General features: G+C 33.7%; 1 protein-coding gene across 17 annotated transcripts in view; it reads right to left on the reverse strand.

Moving 5' to 3' along the window:
- The window catches only part of PPFIA2 (PPFI scaffold protein A2), a 456741-nt gene that overhangs the window by 111723 nt on the left and 321518 nt on the right, over positions 1 to 23500 (reverse strand). For 10 of the 17 annotated variants that reach the window (XM_074325351.2, XM_074325350.2, XM_088800983.1 and 7 more), the window contains 5 exons: positions 15492 to 15713; positions 7394 to 7540; positions 6189 to 6323; positions 788 to 874; positions 277 to 360 (listed from right to left, as the gene is read on the reverse strand). In XM_074325351.2, coding sequence (XP_074181452.1) covers positions 277 to 360; positions 788 to 874; positions 6189 to 6323; positions 7394 to 7540; positions 15492 to 15713 — 675 coding nt within the window. The remainder of the gene's footprint in view (positions 1 to 276; positions 361 to 787; positions 875 to 6188; positions 6324 to 7393; positions 7541 to 15491; positions 15714 to 23500) is intronic. The other 7 variants (XM_074325362.2, XM_074325357.2, XM_074325358.2 and 4 more) reach the window with 1 other exon arrangement.

The following is a 23500-nucleotide window of genomic DNA, read 5'->3' on the forward strand; positions in this document are numbered from 1 at the left end:
GTAATTGCAGAAGTCAAATGTGACTTGTATTCATCTTTTGTTTTTGGTATATATTGAGCACTACAATTTTAACAGTTTCTTCCATTCTTAAAATGTGTATACATATTTTTGGCACCCTCTGTATTATAGAATTGTACACTTGAAACCTATAACATTTTACTAACGAATGTCACCCCGTTAAATGTAATATTTTTTTTAAAAAGACATTCATTTCTTATATATAGACTATAAATCTGTAAACTGATAATTGAGGGGAGCAGTTCTTAATATACACACCCTTTGAAGTTCTTGATTTTTCTCTTCAAGTTGACCTTCTAGATGTCGCATACGTTCTTCAATGTTTCCATGTCTCTCTTCAGCCTGTTAAGAAATATGAAAAATGGACCTGACATGTAAGATTTGATTACCACATTTCCTCTAGATAAATTGAAATAAAATGTAAAGCAAGCTACTACCAACCGCAAATGTAGTTTTCAAAAAATAAACTTTCTTTAAACAGGCAGCTGAACAGCATTGCTTGAAATGTGTCAGCTACAAAGGCCTGTTACATCCAAGCATCAGCAAAATATTGGAGTTATTTATGAGCAATGAAATCAGCCAAATGTAACATGCAGACTGTGCATGGTTTGAACACAAACCTGCCATTGTCCAATCTTAAGCTCCTGAAGCACTGAATTGCACAGATGGTTGATTATCAATAAATAAAAGTAACAGAATTTTTATAAATGAAAAGAAAAACTTAGATGGATTCTATTTAGCAATAGAAAGTAAAGTCCAGTAGGACTACCTTCCTACGTATGGAGATCATTTCTTGTAGTTTAGCTTCCATAACATATTGATAATCATCTGATGAGGTAGAAGAGGTTGGATCAGACTAACAAGTCAAGGAAAAGGAGAGGGACAAAATTGAAAAATCAGAACTAAAGACACTGACACTGAACAGAACATAGCACAGAATGCTTAAAAGAAAAGTGTGACAGCAAATTTAATACTTTAACAGACAGAATTTTATGTGGAAAAAACTACACCAGTATCTGGTGAACGTGATGCAGTTAATGGTTATAGTTGAAAAACAATGATAGGCTCAAATAAAAAGCTACCACCCTAAGGTATGGAAGGTTAGTGATGGCTGGCGATGAAAGACTATTACAGAATGAATTAAAGCAACTCGGAAAGAGTCATGTAATAATTGGAATTATGAGAAAGCAAACACTAGAATATGTCTTTGACAGACTGTTGAAAGTTTTGTATTTTGGTTTGCTTGTTTATCACAGTACTGAAAAATAATGGAAACAATGTACCTCAGTGTTGAGGACTATGCTATGGCAATGACTCAGGTGAAATAAATTTGGAATAAAATTTAGTATAACCACAACTCTGTAGAAATCAGAGAAAATGCTAAGGCACAGAGTTAATTATTATTAGTATTCTCCAATTAGAGCAGGATTGAGTTTCCTCAGCAACAGTAGCAAATTTACAACACAAGTTCTTTTTTAATACATTATGGCTGTAGGTCTTGAACTTTAGAACTTATTCTCAGGTACAGTCTTAATTTGAAATTTTAAATGAATGCGATAAAAGTCCTTAAATGATTGAGGTGATAATAATGCTTGTGAGGGCAAGAAAACGTATTTGTGAACCCTCCTGAATGACACTAGTGACCACTCCAAAATTGTTTCTGCTTTGATTTGTTGCTGTGGAAACAAACTACTGCCCTAAACAGAACAGGCAGCATATTGCCTTTTTGAGCTAAAGTTTCCCCAGTGCCAAGGTTAGTTACATGTTTTGGAGGTGGCTGTCAGGTTACCACAGACACAGAGTGTTCAGCACATGTGACATTGCGGATGGCTGAATTGTATTAGCATGTTATGCACAGATTACAGGTACAGTTATATCAACATTTCAATCACAATTACAAGTTAAGTAATTATAACATCAAAAGTATCCTAAGTCAGGACTACAAAATTTAACTCCAGAGCATATGCTATTACATTTTATAAGTTTATTCTAAAACAGTGAAACTATGTAAATGTAGAGCTATACATAAATACATCATGTAATACCTGAAAAGAAATAGTACCCTGCTCATGTATTGGTCCATATGTATTTGTACTATTTTATGTACCAATTTCCAACTGAATCTATGAAATAACAGTTAACATTTAACTGGTATGCTTATGCAAGTTGTAGCTCAACATTTACATTTTATAAGATTTTCCTTCTGATACTTCATAAATGGGGGAAATAATAAAGACATAAAATAGCTCATTTTTCTCCTCAAATTTCCAAGCAGAAGCATCACAGAAAGCTGCCATAGTACTCAATTACCATAAGATGGTTTTGTGATAGCTTTTAAAACTTAAAATTCAATTAAGAATACAGTAAGCAAGTCAAAATGTTGAAATTATGTAATCTAAATTCATAAGGTTATCTATAATCTCTCAGAAGTATAATTTAAAGGCAGTTAGTGGTATGAAAACTTATCAGGTGACTGATTCAAGGCAGTCAAGACATAAATATTTCAATTTCTAAAACCGCTTCTTCAAAAATACAAGTAAAGTCCAGGAAGTCTTTCAAGGTCCTTAAAAAACTTCTACCTGTTTCCATCTTAACTGGTGAAAAGACACCAAACATCATGAAAATTCACTTCAGAGAATGAACAAGAATTTTGTCATGTTTAAATTACTATGTCATTGCGGATAACTTTTACTGGTACTAAAAATGAATGAAATACCTTATGGAATTCAAGATGAGTTATGTCCTTGCTGAGGGAATATGCATTTTAATTAAACAAGTAAACATCATAAATCATAAGATTGGGAGCCCGATATCTTTATTATGTAATTGTATATATACTTGCAAAAGTTAATTTAGTTTTATCCATAGCCATACTTCTGACTTTCTAAAAGCCTGAAATGAGTTTTACATACCTATCTACAGACAGACACACACACACACACACACACACACACACACACACACACACACACCATATGAGGAGAAAGAGATAGTATTATCAACCAAAGAACAGATTCAGAAATAATTTTTAAACAAACACTGGGATCAACTTTCAACCACTATTGATTTATGTTCATCTTAGCCTTGTGAGGACTTAAGTTTAAGCAATTGGTGTAAATACAAGGGTCATACAAGAACAAGCTGCTATGTTTTATACTCCTTGATGTGATAATAGCGTTTACCTTGTGTTTACTCTTTGATGTGACACAGGAAAATTTCAAATGAGCTGAAGTTTTACAAGAAATTACACAGAAAAAAAATGGTTTTGCGTAAAGCATGAATATGTTTGGAAATGGAGAAGAAATTAAGGAGAGGAGGTCCTAAGAGAAGAAATAAATAGGCAGCTGATAATAAAATAAAGAAAATGTCTGAGGGATTGTTAAGAACACCATTCAAAATACAGAAGAAGCCCAGGTTTAAGTTAAGCAGAAATCGTTTTACTTTAGTGAGTAGTCAAAAATAGAAAGAGTCCGGGCGACGGGATGGCTCAATTGATTACAGCACCAGCTCTTAACAACAAGGTTGCCAGTTCAATTCCCACAGGGGATGGTGGGTTGCGCCCCCTGCAAGTAAAGATTAAAGAGGGCGACTGGACTTGGAGCTGAGCTGCGCCCTCCACAACTAGACTGAAGGACAGTGACTTGACTTCGAGCTGATGGGTCCTGGAAAAAATATTCCTCAAAAAAAAAAAAAAAAGTGCCGTTTCTGGGATTATCCATTTAAAAATATATATTAAGGAGTAGAAAATGACTATGGTGATCAATAGTAGTGAGATACTGAAAATGAAGTGAAACTCAACAAATAAATAAAGAAGATTCTAGAGATGGTCCCTAAAGGTCTTGAGTACAGAGAACAAGAAAAAATATATTATTGTAGCCATAAAACTTGGGAGAACAAATGAAAGAGTGATCTTCAAACGTTATAAAATGTTACAAGCAGAGGGATAAAAATCTCAGCACTGGAGGAGCATGTATAATAAATTAAATAAAACAATAATATAAAACTGTATGTCTGGAATAATGTTGTTGACATAGAGCCAGCCAGAAGGGAAAGTAGTAGAAAGGAGAAGCAGAGTAAATTCCAGTATTTTTAACATTTTTTTTTTAAGAAGAATAAAACTCTACTGAAAAATGAAGAAATCAAAAGGGTCCATGTAAAGTGGAGTTTTAGCAATATATTATTAGGTAGGAGTAAATTGAATAAATTATTTTGAGTGCAAAAGTGAATGAATACATGTATCAAAATAAGAGCCCAAGTGGCTCAAGTGAATGGCAAAAAAAATGGGACACCTATTTCAAGTTTTGAAAAATATTCTAAATTAAGGTTTCTTATGAATATTTAAAGTATTATATTTTATTATTTTTCAATTACAGTTGACATTCCATATTAGCTTCAGGTGTTCAGCATAGTGGTTAGACATTTATATAACTTATGAAGTGATCACCCCACTAAGTCTAGTCCCCACCTGACACCATACACAGTTATTACAATATTATTGACTATATTCCCTATGCTGTACTTCACATCCCTGTGATTATTTTGTAACTACCAATTTGTACTTCTTAATCCCTTCCCCTTTTTCACCCAGTATATTTTAAATTATGTTTTATTGTTAGTCCATCAGAGGTTAATTTCGGGCAATTATTTGCTGAATTCTAAATTGTGTTTCTTTGGGAGGGATTCCATACTGTTTTGTTTTTTACTCAGGATGACACTGATGATTATTTTACACTAAAATTTTCTAAAATTTAAATTTATTCTTTAGCCACTCACCTAACTTCCCCTAAAATAATTCAGTTCAATAAGGTAATTCTTTATAAAAATGTCTTATGTTTCTCAAATGAAAAGTCTATGTTTACATATATTAATTCATATTATAGTAATTTAAAAGGTGTTTGAAAGAAACAAATAAAATACTACTACTATAGTTGCACATTTTTATATAATTTAGAGAATATTTCTCAAATGAAATGATAAATTTGTCTTTATCTTAGAAATGACACGTTTCCATAATTGACAAAATGGCATGATCTGTGACTACAAAATGATTCAGATTGTAACATTACCCTAATTTGATTAAAGTTTAATTTGGTTAGTTACTCCAGTACTCTATAGACGACCAACTATTCCAATACTTTCTAACCTTGCTCTACTTTGTCCAATGTTTGCCTTTTCACTACCTGATTAACTACCCTATTTTAACAAACAGGCATCAGTCTACTCTTCCTCTCCATTTACTTTTTCAGGAAAGCAAGTATGTGGGCCTATTCTTACATTGCGGCATCAATTGTTTTGAATAATCCCCCATGTCAGCGTTTGTACTTTGTAGTTCACATATATATTTTACCCACTTATTGTACTGGTGTGGAAAAGAGCACACAGTAATGATTGTGTGAACATCTAAAATGTGTGTATATTTTTAATTGATATTAAAAGTCAGACACGTTTTTAGTAACACAATCTAGACTTCTAATGACACGCATATACACTTTGAAGCAATGCCATTTGCATCTGACTGAAAGGTAAGAATATATTTTTTAACAATATAACGGATGCAAAATTCTAAAATATGCAGAGAATTTCAGAATCCAATGAATAAAACACTAACATGGCCGATAACTTTCAACATTCTTCACATTACTATTGAATTTAATTGGTTCAGAAGAAATTGCAACTATTAAAGCCCCTTTCTGACCACTTAATGGCTTTAAACTTTAGACTTCTACAAATCTAACTTCTAACAAATTTTTCATACTTTTGTCAGAAAGGAATCAATTTCTTATGATATTGGTTGTATTTCTAATACCAAACAATTTATGTTAAGCATGTTAAATTATGTCACATGTATATACATATTAAATATCATCATTATGTGTTAATATTTGGTAATTATTCCCATGTGGAAATATTACCATGGAAATTAACTATAAAGACATGAAATTTTTTTTTGGTTAATGTTTAAGTAGGCAAAGAGATCATCACATTCATATATTAATCATTCACATCAGCATAAGATATGTATAATATGAAAAATTCATCTAGAAAGAAACCAATATAATAAAGATTAAATAAATTTAATTTTCTTAAAGCCCAAAGGAAATCTTTATAGATTCCATTTTGATTACTAGTCATTTGTATATCTAGATTGAACAATTGTTTTATTGCAGTACCTTTGTCAGGGCTGCAATTCTCTGAGCCAGTTCAGCCTCTACTTCAGGTAAGGTCTCAGCTTTTCTCATAGTCTGTTGCAACTTTTGCTCAGCCAGCTCTAGCCGCTCTTGTAACTGTCTGTTCTTCTCTTCCATCTGAAATTGGGATGGAAAAAGAGACCCTTAAAGAGTCACAGTTAGGATAACAAACACCAGTCATTAAGAATTTTGGGTGTTGGCCATTATTCTAGACTTAAAATCAGCTACTAGTACCATACCTACTGTGCAGAAAGATTACTGTCCTCGTGTTTTTATATATTACATATATATATGTAATACATATATATGTAATATATAAAAATATATATATATATATATATATATATATATATATATATATATATATATATATATATATATATTCCTTAATAAACTTCAGCACATAAAAAAATAGAAAAGCTCTTACCAATGGCAGCAAAAAGTAAAGAAGTTACTAGTGAGTATAAACTTGGACAAATGGAATACAACTCAGTACTAAGACCTCAGATGTATCATGATAGCAAAATACTGAAAAGCATATATTAGCTGGAGAGGGAGAGGTAATGTAGCATAATGGTTAAGACTCTAGGCTCTAGAGGTGAGGTTGGCAAACTTTTTCTATTAAGGGCTTGATAGTAAATATTTTAGGCTTTGTGTATAATGTAGTTTCTGTTCTAACAATTTGATTCTGTTGTAGCACAAAAGCAATCATAGACAATGATTAAATAAATGGGTATGGTATTGATTTGTTAAAACTTTATTTACAAGACAAAGCCATAGTTTTGGCACATGGGCCATAGTTTGCCCACTCCTGTTGTAGAGCAGAATAAACTTAGGCTTCCTTTGTAGACTCTGGCAATTACCAGATAGGTGACCTTGGGAAAGTGTCCCTAGTATAATAAATGTGCTTACTTTATGGGTGGTGGTTAGATTTAAGGGAGGTAATACATCAAAATTGCTTAGCACAGTTTCTGGTTCATTTCTAGATCCAAAGTAAATATTAGTCATTATTTTTATTATTATTAAGACAAATTTCTAAATTACATAAAGTCACATGTTTAGTTCACTCCATCCTAAATGTTAGAGAATGATTGATTACCAATACTGTATTTTATTTACTACATATTTTGTGAGATGGTGAAAACACACACATGAACCAGAACAAAACCAAGATGGAGATACTGAACCTGCCGTAGGATGGCCTCTTTATTTGCTAACTCATTTTCTAGTTTATCATTCATGTCATGTATGGAGGTAGATTCTCTCTGAGCACTGAGGTAACGCTTCTCAAGGGTCGTGATTCTTTCTTCCATATCTTCCTTCTGGGCCATGGCCTACAATTAAGAAAAATTCAAATGAGATTCTCCGATAGTTTATTATCTTGTTATTTAAATAAAATAATAAGATATAAAACCATTGATTTTTTGATGTAAATATAATCCTTTATTTTCATAGAACTAATGCAAGATTTCATGTGAGTTTTTCCAATTTATCTGTCAGAATTCTTCTTACATCTTGGTTAACCAAAAGCTTTTGCTCTCTGAGCATACAATGGAGTACAATATGAAACTATCTACTGCAGAATTGGCATATTTAGAAAACACTTGGCAGATAAATTAGCTCATTACACAGTAGAGTTAAGTATAAATTATGGGTAGATATGCAAACCATAAAATTGGTGAAATGGTGGCTACAGGTCCAAATTGCAAAGCAATTTTCAAATAAGGATAACAAATATCATCAGTATTCTCATCTTCACATACAAAAAAGTTAATAGTTAAAAGAGTTGGGGAAAAAAGTAAGTTTAATCATATTCACAAATGAATTGACCAATGACTTTGGAACTTAACCATTTCCCTTGATAGATATAGATATAGAGATAGAGATAGAGATAGAGATAGAGATAGAGATAGAGATAGAGATAGAGATAGAGATAGAGATAGAGATCTATCAAGGGTGAAGTTGGTCAATTCATGTATATATATAATATGAATATATATTCCTATTAAAAAATAATTTAGAACACTCAATGAACACATTGAACTCTAGAGGAAAATCAACTATTGGTGCAAATTCAGTAAAACTACTGTACTAATAATATTTCAAACAATAATTTTTAGATCATTTGATTCATAGATAGTTTGGAGATGCTTTTATCTCTCTAACAGTTTACATGGGAATTGACTAGTAGCTAGATAATCTACCTTTTGGGATGATGTTGGGAAAAGTCAGCTGCAGGAGTAAGCCTCAGGGGCCTAATGTGTTTCCCTGATAATGTGGGAAGCTACTTTGCATAAGGAGCCTGGAATTGAGGGGGTGGTGGTGTTTTCCATATATTACTATCCATATTCCTTTGATCACTCATTCCTAATCAATCCCTGTTACTTCCTCCAGGATCTAGAACCAATCCTATCATACCCACAAAACAGATAAATTCTCTTCCAATTTTCCAAAAGAAATAGATGCCTTTAAATGGATAGTCCTTCAACTTCCTGAACTTCCCTCAACACCATGTGGAAATTTAACTGCATGTACACAAATCCTTAACCTCCAGCTTTTAGTTTAGAACAGATGGTCCACCTTCACTCAGTTTAATAATCATCTGTGTTCTGGGTTTTATGCTATTTCTTTCTGAGGGAACTTCATCACTCTTTTCTTCTAGATTTTCAAGGTGGTAGTAGAGGTAAATCCCAGAACAACAGCTAAAACAATAAAATAGGCTTATAAAGAAGCTGGTACAGATCAGAGGTGGAGGGCAGAGGAAAATGAGATGATTCGAAGAAAATAAAAATAAGAATAATAAATTATCTCTTGACCATTCACCATAATTGAATTGAAATTATGGAATTTTACCAAACTGTTGGAGTGGATTGGAAGATTCCCATAATTTTAAAAATAATTAAGCAAATTAATTTATTAGGTAATTAATAAAATTTGGAAAAACAGAAATCTGTACAATAAAATAAAATACTATCATAGGAAACTCCTACTTGAATTAGTTGTGGAAATTATTTATATAGGCATAATAATGGCAATAAAAATGCCTTAAAATCAAATAACTGAATGTGATTTTAAGATAATTATAGCAGAAGGATGGGTGGAAGAGAAGTAAGGGAGAGAATATAAGAGGTAAAATGCCCTTTAATATAACAGAAAGACATAGATTAAGTTTCAATAAGGGAGAAAATACAAGAAGTAATGGCTAAAAGAATTGATGTTAAGAATCTTACAGAAGTGAGATGGAGATACGTGGGAGCTGTTTGTGTGTGTTTAGATTTGTACACTCCAGATATTATTTGACATTGAAAAAGTATATATATATAAAAGTATATATATATATATATATATATATATATATATATATATATATATGGTATTAAACTTAAATAAAAATGATATATCTACCATGAAACTCAACACGTTGTCCTTAGTCTCCTGCGTACCCCCAAATCAGCTCTTCTTGTATTACTTGACTAGGGAATGACACTATGCTCCATAGATATTTAGGATCATTCTTGAAAACTCCGTCACTCTTACTCCTACTAAAGAGCCAAACCTGTCATTTTGCTATTTTTTTTCCCTGTTTACTTATTCTCTGCTCTGCTGACCAAGAGGCAATTCTAAATGCCAGTTTGATCACATTGCTTCTTGGCTTAAATACTTTTATGTGTTCCCACCATCTTCAATATAAAATCTGAACTACAAAGTCTAGAAAACAAGTAGTTTTGTGACCTGACTCATCACTAGCTCTACGTACTTGGATAAATAGTGTCCCCATCCCTCTCCAAATTCATGTCTACCCAGGTCCTATAAATTTGACCTTATTTGCAAATAAGGTTTTGCAGATGCAATTAAGTTAAGAGGTGAGGTCATACAGGATTAGGCCTGACTGTAAATCCAATGACTGGTGTTCCTATAAAGATAGGGAGATCTGGGACACAGACACATCCAGAGAAAAAGGCAAAGTAAAGAGCGGGGGGGCAGAGATTAGAGTTAGGTGTTACCAGTCAAGAACACCAAGGAATTCCTGCACCCACCAGAAGCTGGAAGGGGCAAAGAAGGATTCTTCACTAGAGACTTCAGAGGGAGTTAACACTTTGATTTTGGACTCATAGCCTCCAATACTGTGAGAAAATAAGTTAAAGCCCCTCAGTTTATGGTAATTTGTTACGGCAGTCCCAGGAAACATAAACTCTGTGACTTTATTTCCTCCTGGAATGCATTTTTGTTGCCTTCTTTGTCTTTGTCTGCTGACCTTCAAGACCCAATTAAAGACTACTTGCTTAATTATGTTACTATTAAGAACAATTATATAAAATTCAATTAATCCATCAATTTGGTAAAAAAAAAAAGTATCTTGACTATTTTTTTCAACATTATGTACGTACCCCTATATTTTAGCTATCCCAAACAACAGCTGTTATTTTAAAAGCCTTTATTTCAAATATTGATTTTTTTCTATTTTATATATATTTTAGGCCATTGAGGGTAGAGTTTTCTTTCTTAGAGGATCCCTTCAAAGTGTTTACAATTATTAATTTCATTTTCATATAGAACCCTGGGGATATTATGCCAATTTTGTAGCTCAAAGAGAAAATTCTGAATCTAACTCTGTACTAAATTTTAATAGCAATAAACTCAAATTCAGTAAAAGGCATACACATGATTTTTCAGAACATGAATACTGGAATACTACATACCTGCTCCAAGTCCTAGTTTTTAATACATACTAACTGTTATCATGTAAATGTTGCTTAAGTTTTCTACACCTCATTTTCTTCTTCTTTTTCTTTTTTTTTTTTGGTTGGGATATTGATACCTACTACATAACATTGTTATGGTATAATGTTTGCTGTGATATTTAAGTGCTTTGCATGGTGTCTCATGTAGAAGACACACACAATTAATAATAGCTACTGTCTATTATAAATTAGTGTTATACCTACATTTAGCTGATCTGCCTCTAGCATACATTAAATGCAGGAGTCACTGTATATGACTTTTGTATTGCATTTGTAATTCAATGATTCATGAGGGACATTCAATTTTTAACTGCAGGCTGTGTTGCCAAAAATAAATTTTGAATTTCCAAGTCAGAGAAATTTCTTTTCTCTGTGTGTCACTTCAAAATTCTAAAAAAAGGAAGCTTTTTCTAGTCCCTGAAAACTGCTGTCTAAAAAAAGGAAAAAAAAAAAAAAAAGAGAAGAAAGATTCACTATCTCTTGATGAACTGAAGTTTATGTACAAATTGGATTTTATTATATCAAATAAATATAATCCTATAAATTTAAAAAAGTGAAAACCGTAACTCCAAATTTCAGATAATAGAAAAGACAAAATTTATTTAATCACTTAGCAATCTTTGAAAGAGATTTTAATAGAAAGTTGTAAAGATAAGTTTGTTTTACTCATAAAACAAAACATAATTTAAATACTTCACAGAAAATGTGAATTCTTTGCATATCTCTATATTAATGAGGTATCATATCCAATACATGATTAGTAGCCTTCTTGATTAAAAAGTGGAGAGCTAAACCTCTGTTATGAGATTGTTTGTTTACCTTTTTGCTTTTGTAAACCAAGGCTTTATCTGACAACTTCTTTACTCTTCTGCATGTTCCTACATTTCTGGATTTGTTCTGAACATTTCCTTTTCAAATATTGTAGATAAAAAATACTTTTTAGCTGAACTCTCAGACTGCATTTTTGGATCAAGTACCTAAACATATCCAATAATAACTGCTCTTAAAAATACCCTCCCCACACAAAAGACTAAGCTTGTCTCTGTTTTCTTATATGCATACTGTGCCTAGCTTTAATCTAGCCCCCTACTCTAATAAGTCACATTCAATTTAAGAAGAAACTAAGACAAAAATTAAAAAAAAATAAATGTTGGATAGATTGATTTCTTGGTAAAAAATAATTACTAAAATATATTTTGAAACCATTAATAAGACATATTGATATAATTCATTTTAGATATATTAGACTGTCCTCACATACAAAGAAAAATATACTTTTGTTTTTTATTAGATGGTTAATTTTTCCTATTCTCTAATTTTTTTCCTTAATTCAGTATAGCATAGTTATTACTCAGGCAACATATAAATCATACTGTGCTAGCAATGCCACAGAGACAGCAAAAAGAATCAACTTATTATTATTTTTCCCCCACTAAAATACTTGCAATCAGGTAGACCTTGTATAATCACAGCCCGAGAATACATTATTCAGGAAAATCAAAGTAAAGTCTGAGGCTTTAAGTGTAAGTGATCCCTTTTTTAAGTACGTGATTTTTATATCTTCTTGCTTGTTGGAAGGAATGATCAAATATTAATTATTTCACAGGAAGTTATATTGCAGCTGCATTTTTTTTTACGATAGTTTCTATCACTAAGTAAACGATGTATGACATTAATTTTGGGAGCTGCTCAAAGTAGAAGAAGCACAGATTTTGAGGGGTCCTGCATCTTGCCAGTGCTGGAGGGCAAGGGGGTTGGGAGGGCAGTTTATAGGCCTTGGACAAGTCACTTTTCCCTATTAAACCTTAGTTTCCTTACCTGAGAAAAATGGGGGTAATGACAAGTACTTTCTCTATAGAACAGTTGTGAGGAATTCGAGAAGATTAAACGTATGCACCTAATTTTCATGGTTGGTCCGCAAAAAGTCCCTAGCAGCAAACCAGGGGCTTATGGCCTGTAACCTGAATCTTTTGGAAAATATTTTAGTTGTCCTTCACAGTGTCTGTAACACACACACACACACACACACACACACACACACACAAGCGCGCGCACGTGTGCACCTCTAGAAAGGTAGAGGGAGTCTAGGCTTCTTGTCTAGGTCTCATTAATTCTATCCTGATGTCCTGTCTTGCACGTCGCATTCCATACATTTATACTACCTGACTGGCTCTGAAAGTAGTGGTGTTTGCAACCTCCCTTCAAAGGGTAATGATGAGAGATATTCCTTTCTCAGGAAACTCTTCTAAAATACAACTACATAGAAATTATAGAGCTGATAAAAGTTATATTTTAAAATAATTTATGTGAAAGCAGAATACCTTACCCATTAGAAGGGATTCCCAATAAAAGAACACCTGGCATCAGATGATTGACATTTTTCATTTGACTGGGCTTTTTACTACCTACAACCAAAGACTATTAGAATCAAGGCATTATTTTTACCTAGTCAATAAGAAAGGGGGGGGGGGTCTTGATGTTTACACCAAACATTTATAAATATCCATTGTCCCAACAAAGATTTTTTGAGTGCTTATAATATGCTCAACAGTTGTATAGGTGATGATTGGAATGGAACAGTGAAAGAAACAAAACAAAAAATTCCAATCCTTATGAATCTTTATGTACAGTTGGAGAGAGAAGAGTATGATAAACAAGTAAATCATTCAAGTACAGATTGTGTCATGAGGCATTAAGTGCTGTGAGATTTAAAAATGAGAGAAGAGGCAGAGTGCATATGTGTAAATAGCACGGGTAGGAAACACTTCACTGAAAAAATATTTCAGCAAAAGTCAGAGGGATAAGAAAATGCAACAGAACAGGGTTCACTTATTTAAGGGGCCATCTTTACTGAACAGAGTGGGCTAAAATGAAAGACTGGGAGCTAAATCCCAAGAGGTCAGTAGGATGGTAGTTCACATTGTACCTGGCTTGTAGGCAAGGGATTTGATTGCTATATAAATAGGATAGGTAGCCATTGAAAAGTTTTAAGCAGAAAAGTGATTTGAGCTGACTTACATTGTAACAGATTACTCACGCTGCTATGTTGAGTAGAAACTATAATAATCCATTGAGAGATGATGGTTGTGTAGAATGAAGAAGAGACAAGGAAATTGTAAGAAGAGGTCATATTGTGGAGATACTTGGAAGTTGGAAGTAATAGGATTTACAACTGAATCAAATGCAGTGTGTGAGTGAAAAAGGTACCAAGGACAGATCCACATTGTTTGTTTGTTTGTTTTTAGTCTGAGCAACAATAATGGAATTGCTATAAGTTGAGATATTTAAGACTGCAAGTAAGTCTGGTTTTCTGCGAAAATGCCAGAAAAACAGTCTTGAGGATGCTAATTTTGAGATACCCATTAGAGATTTAGATACAGGCATCTGGAAATAGGGAGAGAAAAATAAACTGGAGATACAAATCAGGAGTCATAAGTCAATGGGCAGTTTTTGGAGCCATGAGACTATATGAACTAATGGGGGGAGTAAAGGTACACTGAGAAAGAAAGGCACTTCCAGGTTGATAAGGAGAAGCGGAGCCAGTAAAGGAGTCTGAAATGGGAGGAGCAAGTAAAGATGGAGGAAATCAGGCGAGTGTAGTGTGCTACTAGCCAAGTAAGAAAACACTCCGGGGAGTGGTAATTGGATCAAATACTTCAAAGAACTGAGAAGTGACCTCTAGATTCAGCAACATGGAAGTCAATAACAATTTGGATAAAAACAAATTAATAGGACAGTGGAGACGAAAGTATGAGAACATGGGTTCAAAAGCAAATGGAAATAAAAGAATTGGATACACAGAGTAGAGGCGACTTCAATAACAACTAGTTAATTATATGCAAAAGATATAAAAAGGATAAAATATATGATTTAAAGAAATACGTAAAAATGGAAACAGTAAAAAGTCACAATAAAATTTCCATAAATATAGATACTTTTCAATTGAATAGAGTGAGAAAGTGAAAAAAATTCTAAATTTTCACCTTATCTGGTAAGATGACTTGGCAGTGTTACAAATAAAATATCTCATTTCATCTTTTGTAGTAACTGTCAAATACTCTTTTACTGAAATAGATAAAGTGATGTTAAGTCTAGCAAGAATTGAATATATAGAAAAAGGAAGATTCCCACATTCAAACATATACATTTACATCCATAGACACAAAACTAAAATGAGAGAGGAAATGTTTAAGTAATGTCTTTGAGTATTCCCACATGCTAATAGCACAGCAATTCATTATCATACATCTAGAGTTGTTTAAAATTAACAGCTCAAAAATTTTTTTTAAATTCTTTAAAAACTGTAGAAATATTTTATTATATCTGAGATATGATATCAAATTTTCTTTCCACACATATTTAAAAGGTTGTGAAATGAACAATTTTTGCCTTAGTGAACAAGTTTCATAACCAATATAATACATCCTAAAGTATGGTCTTTGAGATGTAGAGAGTATTTCCATTTGGGGAAATTTTGGAAAAAGCATCTCCAAGGCTGCACGCATTCAGGAAGCAAAGACTGAAAGTGTTATGAATCACTTACCTCCCTAATGTCCCTTTGATATTTAGTGTTCATTTCTTCTGTTTTAATGAGATCCTTTCTTGCTGTCTCTGCTTCTTGTTCCACCTCCCCCACTCGGGAAGAAAGGGCTGCTAAACGTTCTTTCATTTGGGCCATTTCATAGTTTTGCTTTTCAAGCAATTCTTGTAGTTCGACTATTTGACTAGTTTCATCTGTTGAGTCTATAGAACCATTGGATAAACGCTGTAGGAGATGAAAAAGAAATGACGCTTAGGGTTTTCTTCATCTTTAATTTAAAATTCACAAACTTAAAGAAATGAAACTGATACAAGTTTCACACTGAGAAATAAGAACACTAAGCTCATTTAAGAGGAAAACTAAGTTTCTGAGAAAAAAACTTGACATTAGAATATAAAGGTAGATCAGTGATTTTCAAACAGGTTAACAAATGCATTTTAACTGAAAGCCATTCTATCTATCTATCTATCTATCTATCTATCTATCTATCTATCTATCTATCTTATACTTCGCTTTTAACAGAACACCAGTGTATCTTAAATATTTAACAAGTGGCAGCGATTGATATAAATTATACACAAAATTTATTATAAATATTATATGTATGTAACACAGTATATTATTATTAAATAGTAAGGACACAGAAACTATGTAATGTTTTCTATTTTTATTCAACATCCTGTGTGCATCTGCAAGTTTTATTTTCAATGACACTCAGAAAAAGAACTGATGCACCATTTTACTTTTAAGGAAGGTTATGCCCGCTGTGAATGTCACCTAGCTGGAACAAAGGTGTAGCACAGAAAAGTCTTGACTTCTACATCGCTATCAACATAAAAGTCATGAGTGCACATGAGCCACCCGAAGGAGGCTGAAAGGAATTAAATACTCTGAGACTGATTTTTCCCCCCTTTTTGAAGGGGTTGTCTAGAAGCCAGGGTGACCTGTGTCTTTAAAAGCATGCCCTACAGTCTGGCTGCATTGGAGAAGTTTTCTGGTGAAACAATTGGAGAGAAGTAAGCGGTAGGAGAAAAGGAGCACAACCAAGCTGAAATAAGAAAATAAGAAAAAGCAAAGAAAGTACAGTCAATTCTGCTGTAATTCTTGTTTGGAAAATATGACTTTGTTCCAACACTATAGATGTATTAAGAAACAGGTTGAACATACTCAATTTTGTGTTTTCTTATGTCTGATTGCATTCCTGAGAATCACTGGCTAAACACAGAAAATTGTTCCTAGCCGAACCAAGCCAGGTAGGGATACACAAAATGCACATGGGCACATTCCTCAAACATCTAACATTGACCTCAGTGTACCATGTGCTTTGAGACAAACCATCCACATGTTTGTTATAACTTTCTTTCTGATTTCAGATACCCCTCCTTCCACCACCTCACAATAACTCACAGATATATCCCTTCTGATACCCACTTTCATAAGTAAACTTCAGGTCTTTTCAAGGTAAAGTATTAGATAATATATAACTAGTCTTTATGCAATTCTTGACCAATTAACATGAGTAAAGCTGTACCAACATTTTTATTAGTTTTCTATCTCTTTTTATGTCATTGATAAAGTGTTTAGTGTGTGCCACAAACCCCTTTTTCCTCCGTAAGCCCTAGGTTTTTATTGTGCAATTTTGTATAGCTCATGATTTTTAGGAATGCAAAAGTCATGTTAGAGCAAACTGACTATAGGAGAAAAGGGGAGAATAGAAAGCATCATAAAAGCAGAAAGATGGGCAGGAAAAGTTGGAGACAGCCTTAAGATGGTCTCTAAAGATGCCAGTTGGATCTACAGATCTACTACTTTGAAGACACTACTGAACCTTTGTATTGCACGTACTGAACCTCTAATTATCTAGTAAAAAAGTACGAGATGTTACAACTTTGTAGGGACATTAGAGAGGATGCTGTGGTGGGTTGACCAGATCCTCTTTCAAAGTGTCTGTTCCCATATCCAAGGATATTGCTGCTTGCTGAGGAATCACACCTGAGTATGTCCCCAGGAATTGCTCTTAGCAGAAGGGAACTGCCTTTCCAAAGTTACGCCCGTCCCCCGGGGCATGCAATACCACATACAATGTAGTGCTGTATTATTGTGAAGCTAATTAAAAATGAACCTTTTTAGACAGGTTTTATGGACTCAAAAACACTGATAATGACATTTATGGAGGTCACAATCAGCTGTATAATGAACTGAAAAAAGCCAGTTTATAATCATTAGGCAAAAACAGAACAAGTTTCAGGAAGAAGGCTGGAGCCAATTTCCAGTCAGTTATATCCAAATTTGGGATAACTAAGGTGTGATATTACAGGTTTTTTGTTATAATGGCAAATATCTTTGAACTCTTTAGACTACTTACAAGTAACTAGGTAAACGTAGGCTTTATTGGAACTTCTACCTCCTCACATTGAGAACTGTCTCTAGTCAACTAAAAAAAGCAATTTTTAGAAACTACAAAAATCACTAGAAAACAAAATGTTGCTTTGAAAAATGTTTTGCATAATTGAAAAATTACATTTAGGTTTCTAGAGTCTTAAAAATCTGGAGAAACTTTGTAATTACACAAAGGTGATCTGAATTAAAATGCAGAAATTTGAATTCCCAGTTTAGTTCATCTACCCTTTACCATATTGCCTTTAATCAGAACATACGAGGTCTGAAAATTAAGTTTGTGAACTTTTGAAATGATGTTGCTAATCTCTTTTTTTTTTTTTTTTTATTGGGGAAGTGGTACAGGACTTTATTGGGGAACAGTGTGTACTTCCAGGACTTTTTTCCAAGTCAAGTTGTTGTGCTTTCAATCTCTTAGTTGTGGAGGGTGCCGTTCAGCTTCAAGTTGTCCTTTCAGTGTTAGTTGTGGAGGGCGCAGCTCAGCACCAGGTCCAGTTGCTGTTGCTAGTTGCGGGGGGCGCAGCCCACCATCCCTTGCGGGAGTCGAACCAGCAACCTTGTGGTTGAGAGGATGCGCTCTAACCAAGTGAGCCATCCAGGAGCTCAGCGGCAGCTCAGCTCAAGGTGCCGTGTTCAATCTTAGTTGCAGGGGGCGCTGCCCACCATCCCTTGTGGGACTCGAGGAATTGAACTGGCAACCTTGTGGTTGAGAGCCCACTGGCCCATGTGGGAATTGAACTGGCAGTCTTCGGAGTTAGGAGCATGGAGCTCTAACCACCTGAGCCACCGGGCCAGCCCGTTGCTAATCTCTTTTGATAGAGGAATTATTCATTATGAATTTGTACCAACTGGACAAACAGTTAATCAAGTTTACTATTTAGAAGTGCTGAAAAGGCTGTGTGAAAAAGTTAGATGACCTGAACTTTTTGCCAACAATTCATGGCTCTTGCATGATGACAATGCACCAGCTCACACAGCACTGTCTGTGAGGGAGTTTTTAGCCAGTAAACAAATTGCTGTATTGGAACACCCTCCCTAGTCACCTGATCTGGCCCCCAATGACTTATTTATTTACCTGAAGGTAAAAGAAATACTGAAAGGAAGACATTTTGATGACATTCAAGACATCAAGGGTAATACGACAACAGCTCTGATGGCTATTCCAGAAAAAGAGTTCCAAAATTGCTTTGAATGGTGGACTAAGCACTGCTGTCAGTCCACAGCTTCCCAAGGGAAGTACTTCGAAGGTAACTGTAGTGATATTCAGCAATGAGGTATGTAGTGCTTTTTCTAGGATGAGTTTGCGAACTTAATTGTTAGACCATTTATAAATAAATCAACATGATAAAGTTACACATGCTGAGTAATATAGATAAGTACTAAAAATATGGTGCATGTATGTGTATGAATATGCATATATATATATATATATATATATATATATATATTCAACAAATATTTGTTCAGTGAAACTGAATGGTGTTAGCTTTCTAATCAGAAAAAACAATTATTCTGATTCTGTGCACGTGAGGTCGACTGAAATCTTGTTTAAAAATTGCATGTTTTTTAATTGACTCAAGGTAAGAAAAATTTAAATATAAACAATAATCAGGCAACTAAAATAAAGCACTTTAAAATGTTCACCTTCTGAATTCCTTTAAAGAACAGATGTATCCTGCATAGTTTTTACACTATTTTGGAATTTGGGGCTATTCATGGGAAATTTCTCAAACTCAATTTTTTTTCTGAAGTGTTTATGAATCTTGTGTGTTTAAAAATATGTAATATTTCATTTGTCAAATCACCTTAAACACATTTTATGGTAAGCTTAATATGTTTCTGATATATATTTTGGATACAAGTCCCCTTTATCAGATAGATAACTTTAAAATAGTTCTTCCTAGTCTGTAGATTCTTTTCACTTTCTTGATGGTGCTGTTTAAAATGTGAAATGCAATGTTTTTAATTTTAATGAAGTCCAATTTATCAATTTTTTTTCATCATGACTTGCACTTTTGGTGTTGTATCAAGAAATTATTTTTTAACACAAGATTATAAAGACTTTCTACATTTTTTCTTTTAAAAAGTAGAAGTATATACTTAAATTATTGTCAAATGTAATAAAGGCTCAGATGTTAAAATTTTAAATATGCTTTTTCTGTCTGACTTGTTTCGCTCAGCATTACTCTCTCAAGATCCAGAGAACCATGTGATTTCACTGATATGTGGTATATAAACCAAAAACAACAAAAGAACAAGACAAACAAATGAGAAACAGAAACTCATAGACACAGACAATAGTTTAGTGGTTGCCACAGGGTAAGGGGGGCGGGGGTGGGGGGTGGGAGATGAGGGTAAGGGGGATCGAATATATGGTGATGGAAGGAGAACTGACTCTGGGTGATGAACACACAATGGGATTTATAGATGATGTAATACAGAATTGTACACCTGAAATCTATGTAATTTTACTAACAATTGTCACCCCAATAAATTTAATTAAAAAAATTTTTTAAATATATATATATATATATAAATTCAACAAATATTTATTGAACACCTACTATGTGTCAGGTGGAACATATTAGGTTTTAGGATTTTTTTTTAATGTGATGATACATTCCTAACATCAAGGAAATTCTCAAGCGGAGAAATGAGACACAAATAAGTGACTATTAAGAGAGTCATCAAAGGTTTTTGAACAGGAAATAATATGTAAAATACCTGCTGGCAAACTGTTCATCTCTCCTCATAATCCTACAATGGGAAATTTTTGCTTGCCTTATCAACATCTATTTTCCTTCCCCTCAGCTAGAGTTGCAGATCAAATACAGGATGCCCAGTTATATTTGTTTTTCAGATAAACAATGAAAAATTTTTCAGTATACAATGTCACATGCAATATTTGGGTCAAGCTTATACTAGGGGAATTGTTATACAAAGAAAACATTGAGCCAAGACCTGGAATCAGAGCATAAGTCACATATTTATCTGGCAGAGAGAACAGAAAGATCAAAGGTTGAGAGACACAAGTGGGTTTAGAATTTTCAAGGGAACCAGTGTAGCCAGAATGAAACAAATACAACAAGAGGATGGAAGCAGATGTAGATGGGCAGACGATGTGGGTTCTTGAGATCACCTCAGCACCTTAACTTTTACTCTGAGTGTGACGGGTACCCTGGGAAAGTGTTGAGCCGAGGAATGGCAGACAAATTTGTTTGCTTTACCTTCGCAACATATCTCAATCAGACCCGTTTGCAAGGCCACCTTTGTGTGTCAAGGAGCGCCTTGTGTGTTCAATCCTCTTTAGTGATTCTGAACCCCTAGAAGATACAATGGGCCGAGATCTAGGGATCCTACGTCTGGTGGTTGGCGTGGTTATGGTCTTTGCCATCCTCCATGAGAATCCTCACCTAGGACAGATAGGTCGGTCTTCCTGCTCAACACAGCTCCTGTCTGAGTCACTTACTCTCACCTGAATTACTGTAACAACTTCCTAACAGGTCCCTTTGCTTCTAACCTTGTCTTCATATGTTCATTCTTAAAACAGCCAGAGTGAGCCACCGTGATTTTGTTACACTGTAGTCACAGCAAATCACTCCTCTGCCCAAAACACTGCAATGGCTTTCCATTTTTCTCAGTACAAAGCCAAAATCTTACAATAAGCAATAACCACAGCCCCTCATCCTGCTTTCTCCTCCTACTCCCCTAACCTTCCCCCATGCCGTTTCCTCCCTGATCTGTCTCCTTTAATTTTTCCATTTGTTATCTTGCTTCAGCTTCACTGGCAACCTCACTGCTCCTCTAATAAGTCAATCGATTTCCCATGTTATAGGCTTCGCTTCAGTTTTTCCTTCTGCCTGGAATGTTCTTCCCTAGCAATCCACACATGGCTGACACCCTCAACTATTTCAATGAGGCCAACACTGACCATCTTATATAAAAGTGCAAACAGTCCCCACTCCTGTGTTTCCCCAGGATTCCTTTCGTGTGTCTACTTTTTCTTTTCTCCAATAGTATTTATCATTGTCTAATGTACCAGATTATTTCCTATTTATATTTATTGTTTATTGTTTCCTAACTTCTTCCAGCTTGCTAGATTATAAACTTCAGGAGGCAAATATCCTTCATATGTTTTCTTTTATGTACATCACAAGTGCCTAGAATGATGCCTGATGCATGATGGTTATGCGATGGATTTTTATTGACTGAATACATGTTTTGATTACTTCTGTGTCTCTAGTGGTAGAACAGTATCTTCCACACAAATATATTTGTTGGGTGAATGAATGAATGTTTTCACTAATGAATGAGTTTTAGAAAAAACAGTAAAGATTCAGATAGAAATGAAATATAGAGACAATATATTTAGCAATCATTGCATAAAGTTTATGAAAAAAAAGTTTCCAAAATAACAAACATAAAAGGGAATTTAGTCTTTTTCTCCTGTTTTAAAAGCACTATATAGATGAATTATCTTTATGGTAGAAAAATATGAAGTAAACAGTGAACTATTATTATAAATGCATATTAAAATAAATAATGCAGTAGAAATATTCTGCCTACATATAAGACCAAGTAGAGTGAATGAATCCCAGAAATCGCAACATGTCACAGTTATACCAACTTCTTATGAGATGAAGACAGGAATTTAAACATGTTCTTCCATTTTCTACCAGGTAAACAATGGAAACAAGTCTCTCTTTGTATTTGATAATCTTCAACAACATCTTATCATTAATATTTTTTATTATCCTATTTCTAGCTTTAACATTTATTAAAAAATACTATAACATGTTTTTAAAGTTTTAAATTAACTTTAAAAACATGTTATAGTATGTTTTAGCCCCTGCCCCACGGAGCTATTATACAGCTGATAATTTCCCCCAAAATTTATTGAGATGTAATTAACTTATAACACTGTGTAAATTTAAGATGTACAATGTGATGATTTAATATATGTATATATTGTGAAATGATTACTACAATAAGGTTAGTTAACACATCCATTACCTTACATAGATACCATTTTTCTTTTGTAATGAGAACATTTAAGATCTACTCCTTAGCAATTTTCAAATATACAATACAGTTCTGTCACCTATAGTCATCAGGACAGCTGATGATTTAATCTTTATTGTGAACATATTTCTAAACGTCCTTTGTACATTTCTGACATCTCCCTTCCCATGTTTTTCATTTTTAAACCGTAAGTCCTTGATTCTCTCTTAATGAATTTCAAATAGGCCTTTTTTGTTTTATGCATCTTACTTCTCATGGTTTATTAATCTTTCTATAGAAAATAGGAAAAGGTGCGGCAAAAGGGTAAAAATTATGAATTTACCTTACTATTAATCAAATTCAAATATTAAAGGCATAGATTTACTTAAAATTTATCAGCATTTAAGGAGTAAACACTGAGCAGTTCCACTGTGTTTTTGAAAACACTTCTATAAAATGTTATCGTTAGAGATGAATTATTGATTGTCTGCTCAAAGAACTTACAGTAAGATTTGCAATCATTAACATAAGTAATCTAGCACTAATAATTCTTTGGAGGATTGCGAAGAATCTATAAAATGGGAAAGTCTTATAAAATATATTTTATTCTGTGA

This window comes from Rhinolophus sinicus, chromosome 1, assembly GCF_057876585.1.
Source record: "Rhinolophus sinicus isolate RSI-liver-muscle chromosome 1, RSI-T2T, whole genome shotgun sequence".
Taxonomy (NCBI): Eukaryota; Metazoa; Chordata; class Mammalia; order Chiroptera; family Rhinolophidae; genus Rhinolophus; species Rhinolophus sinicus.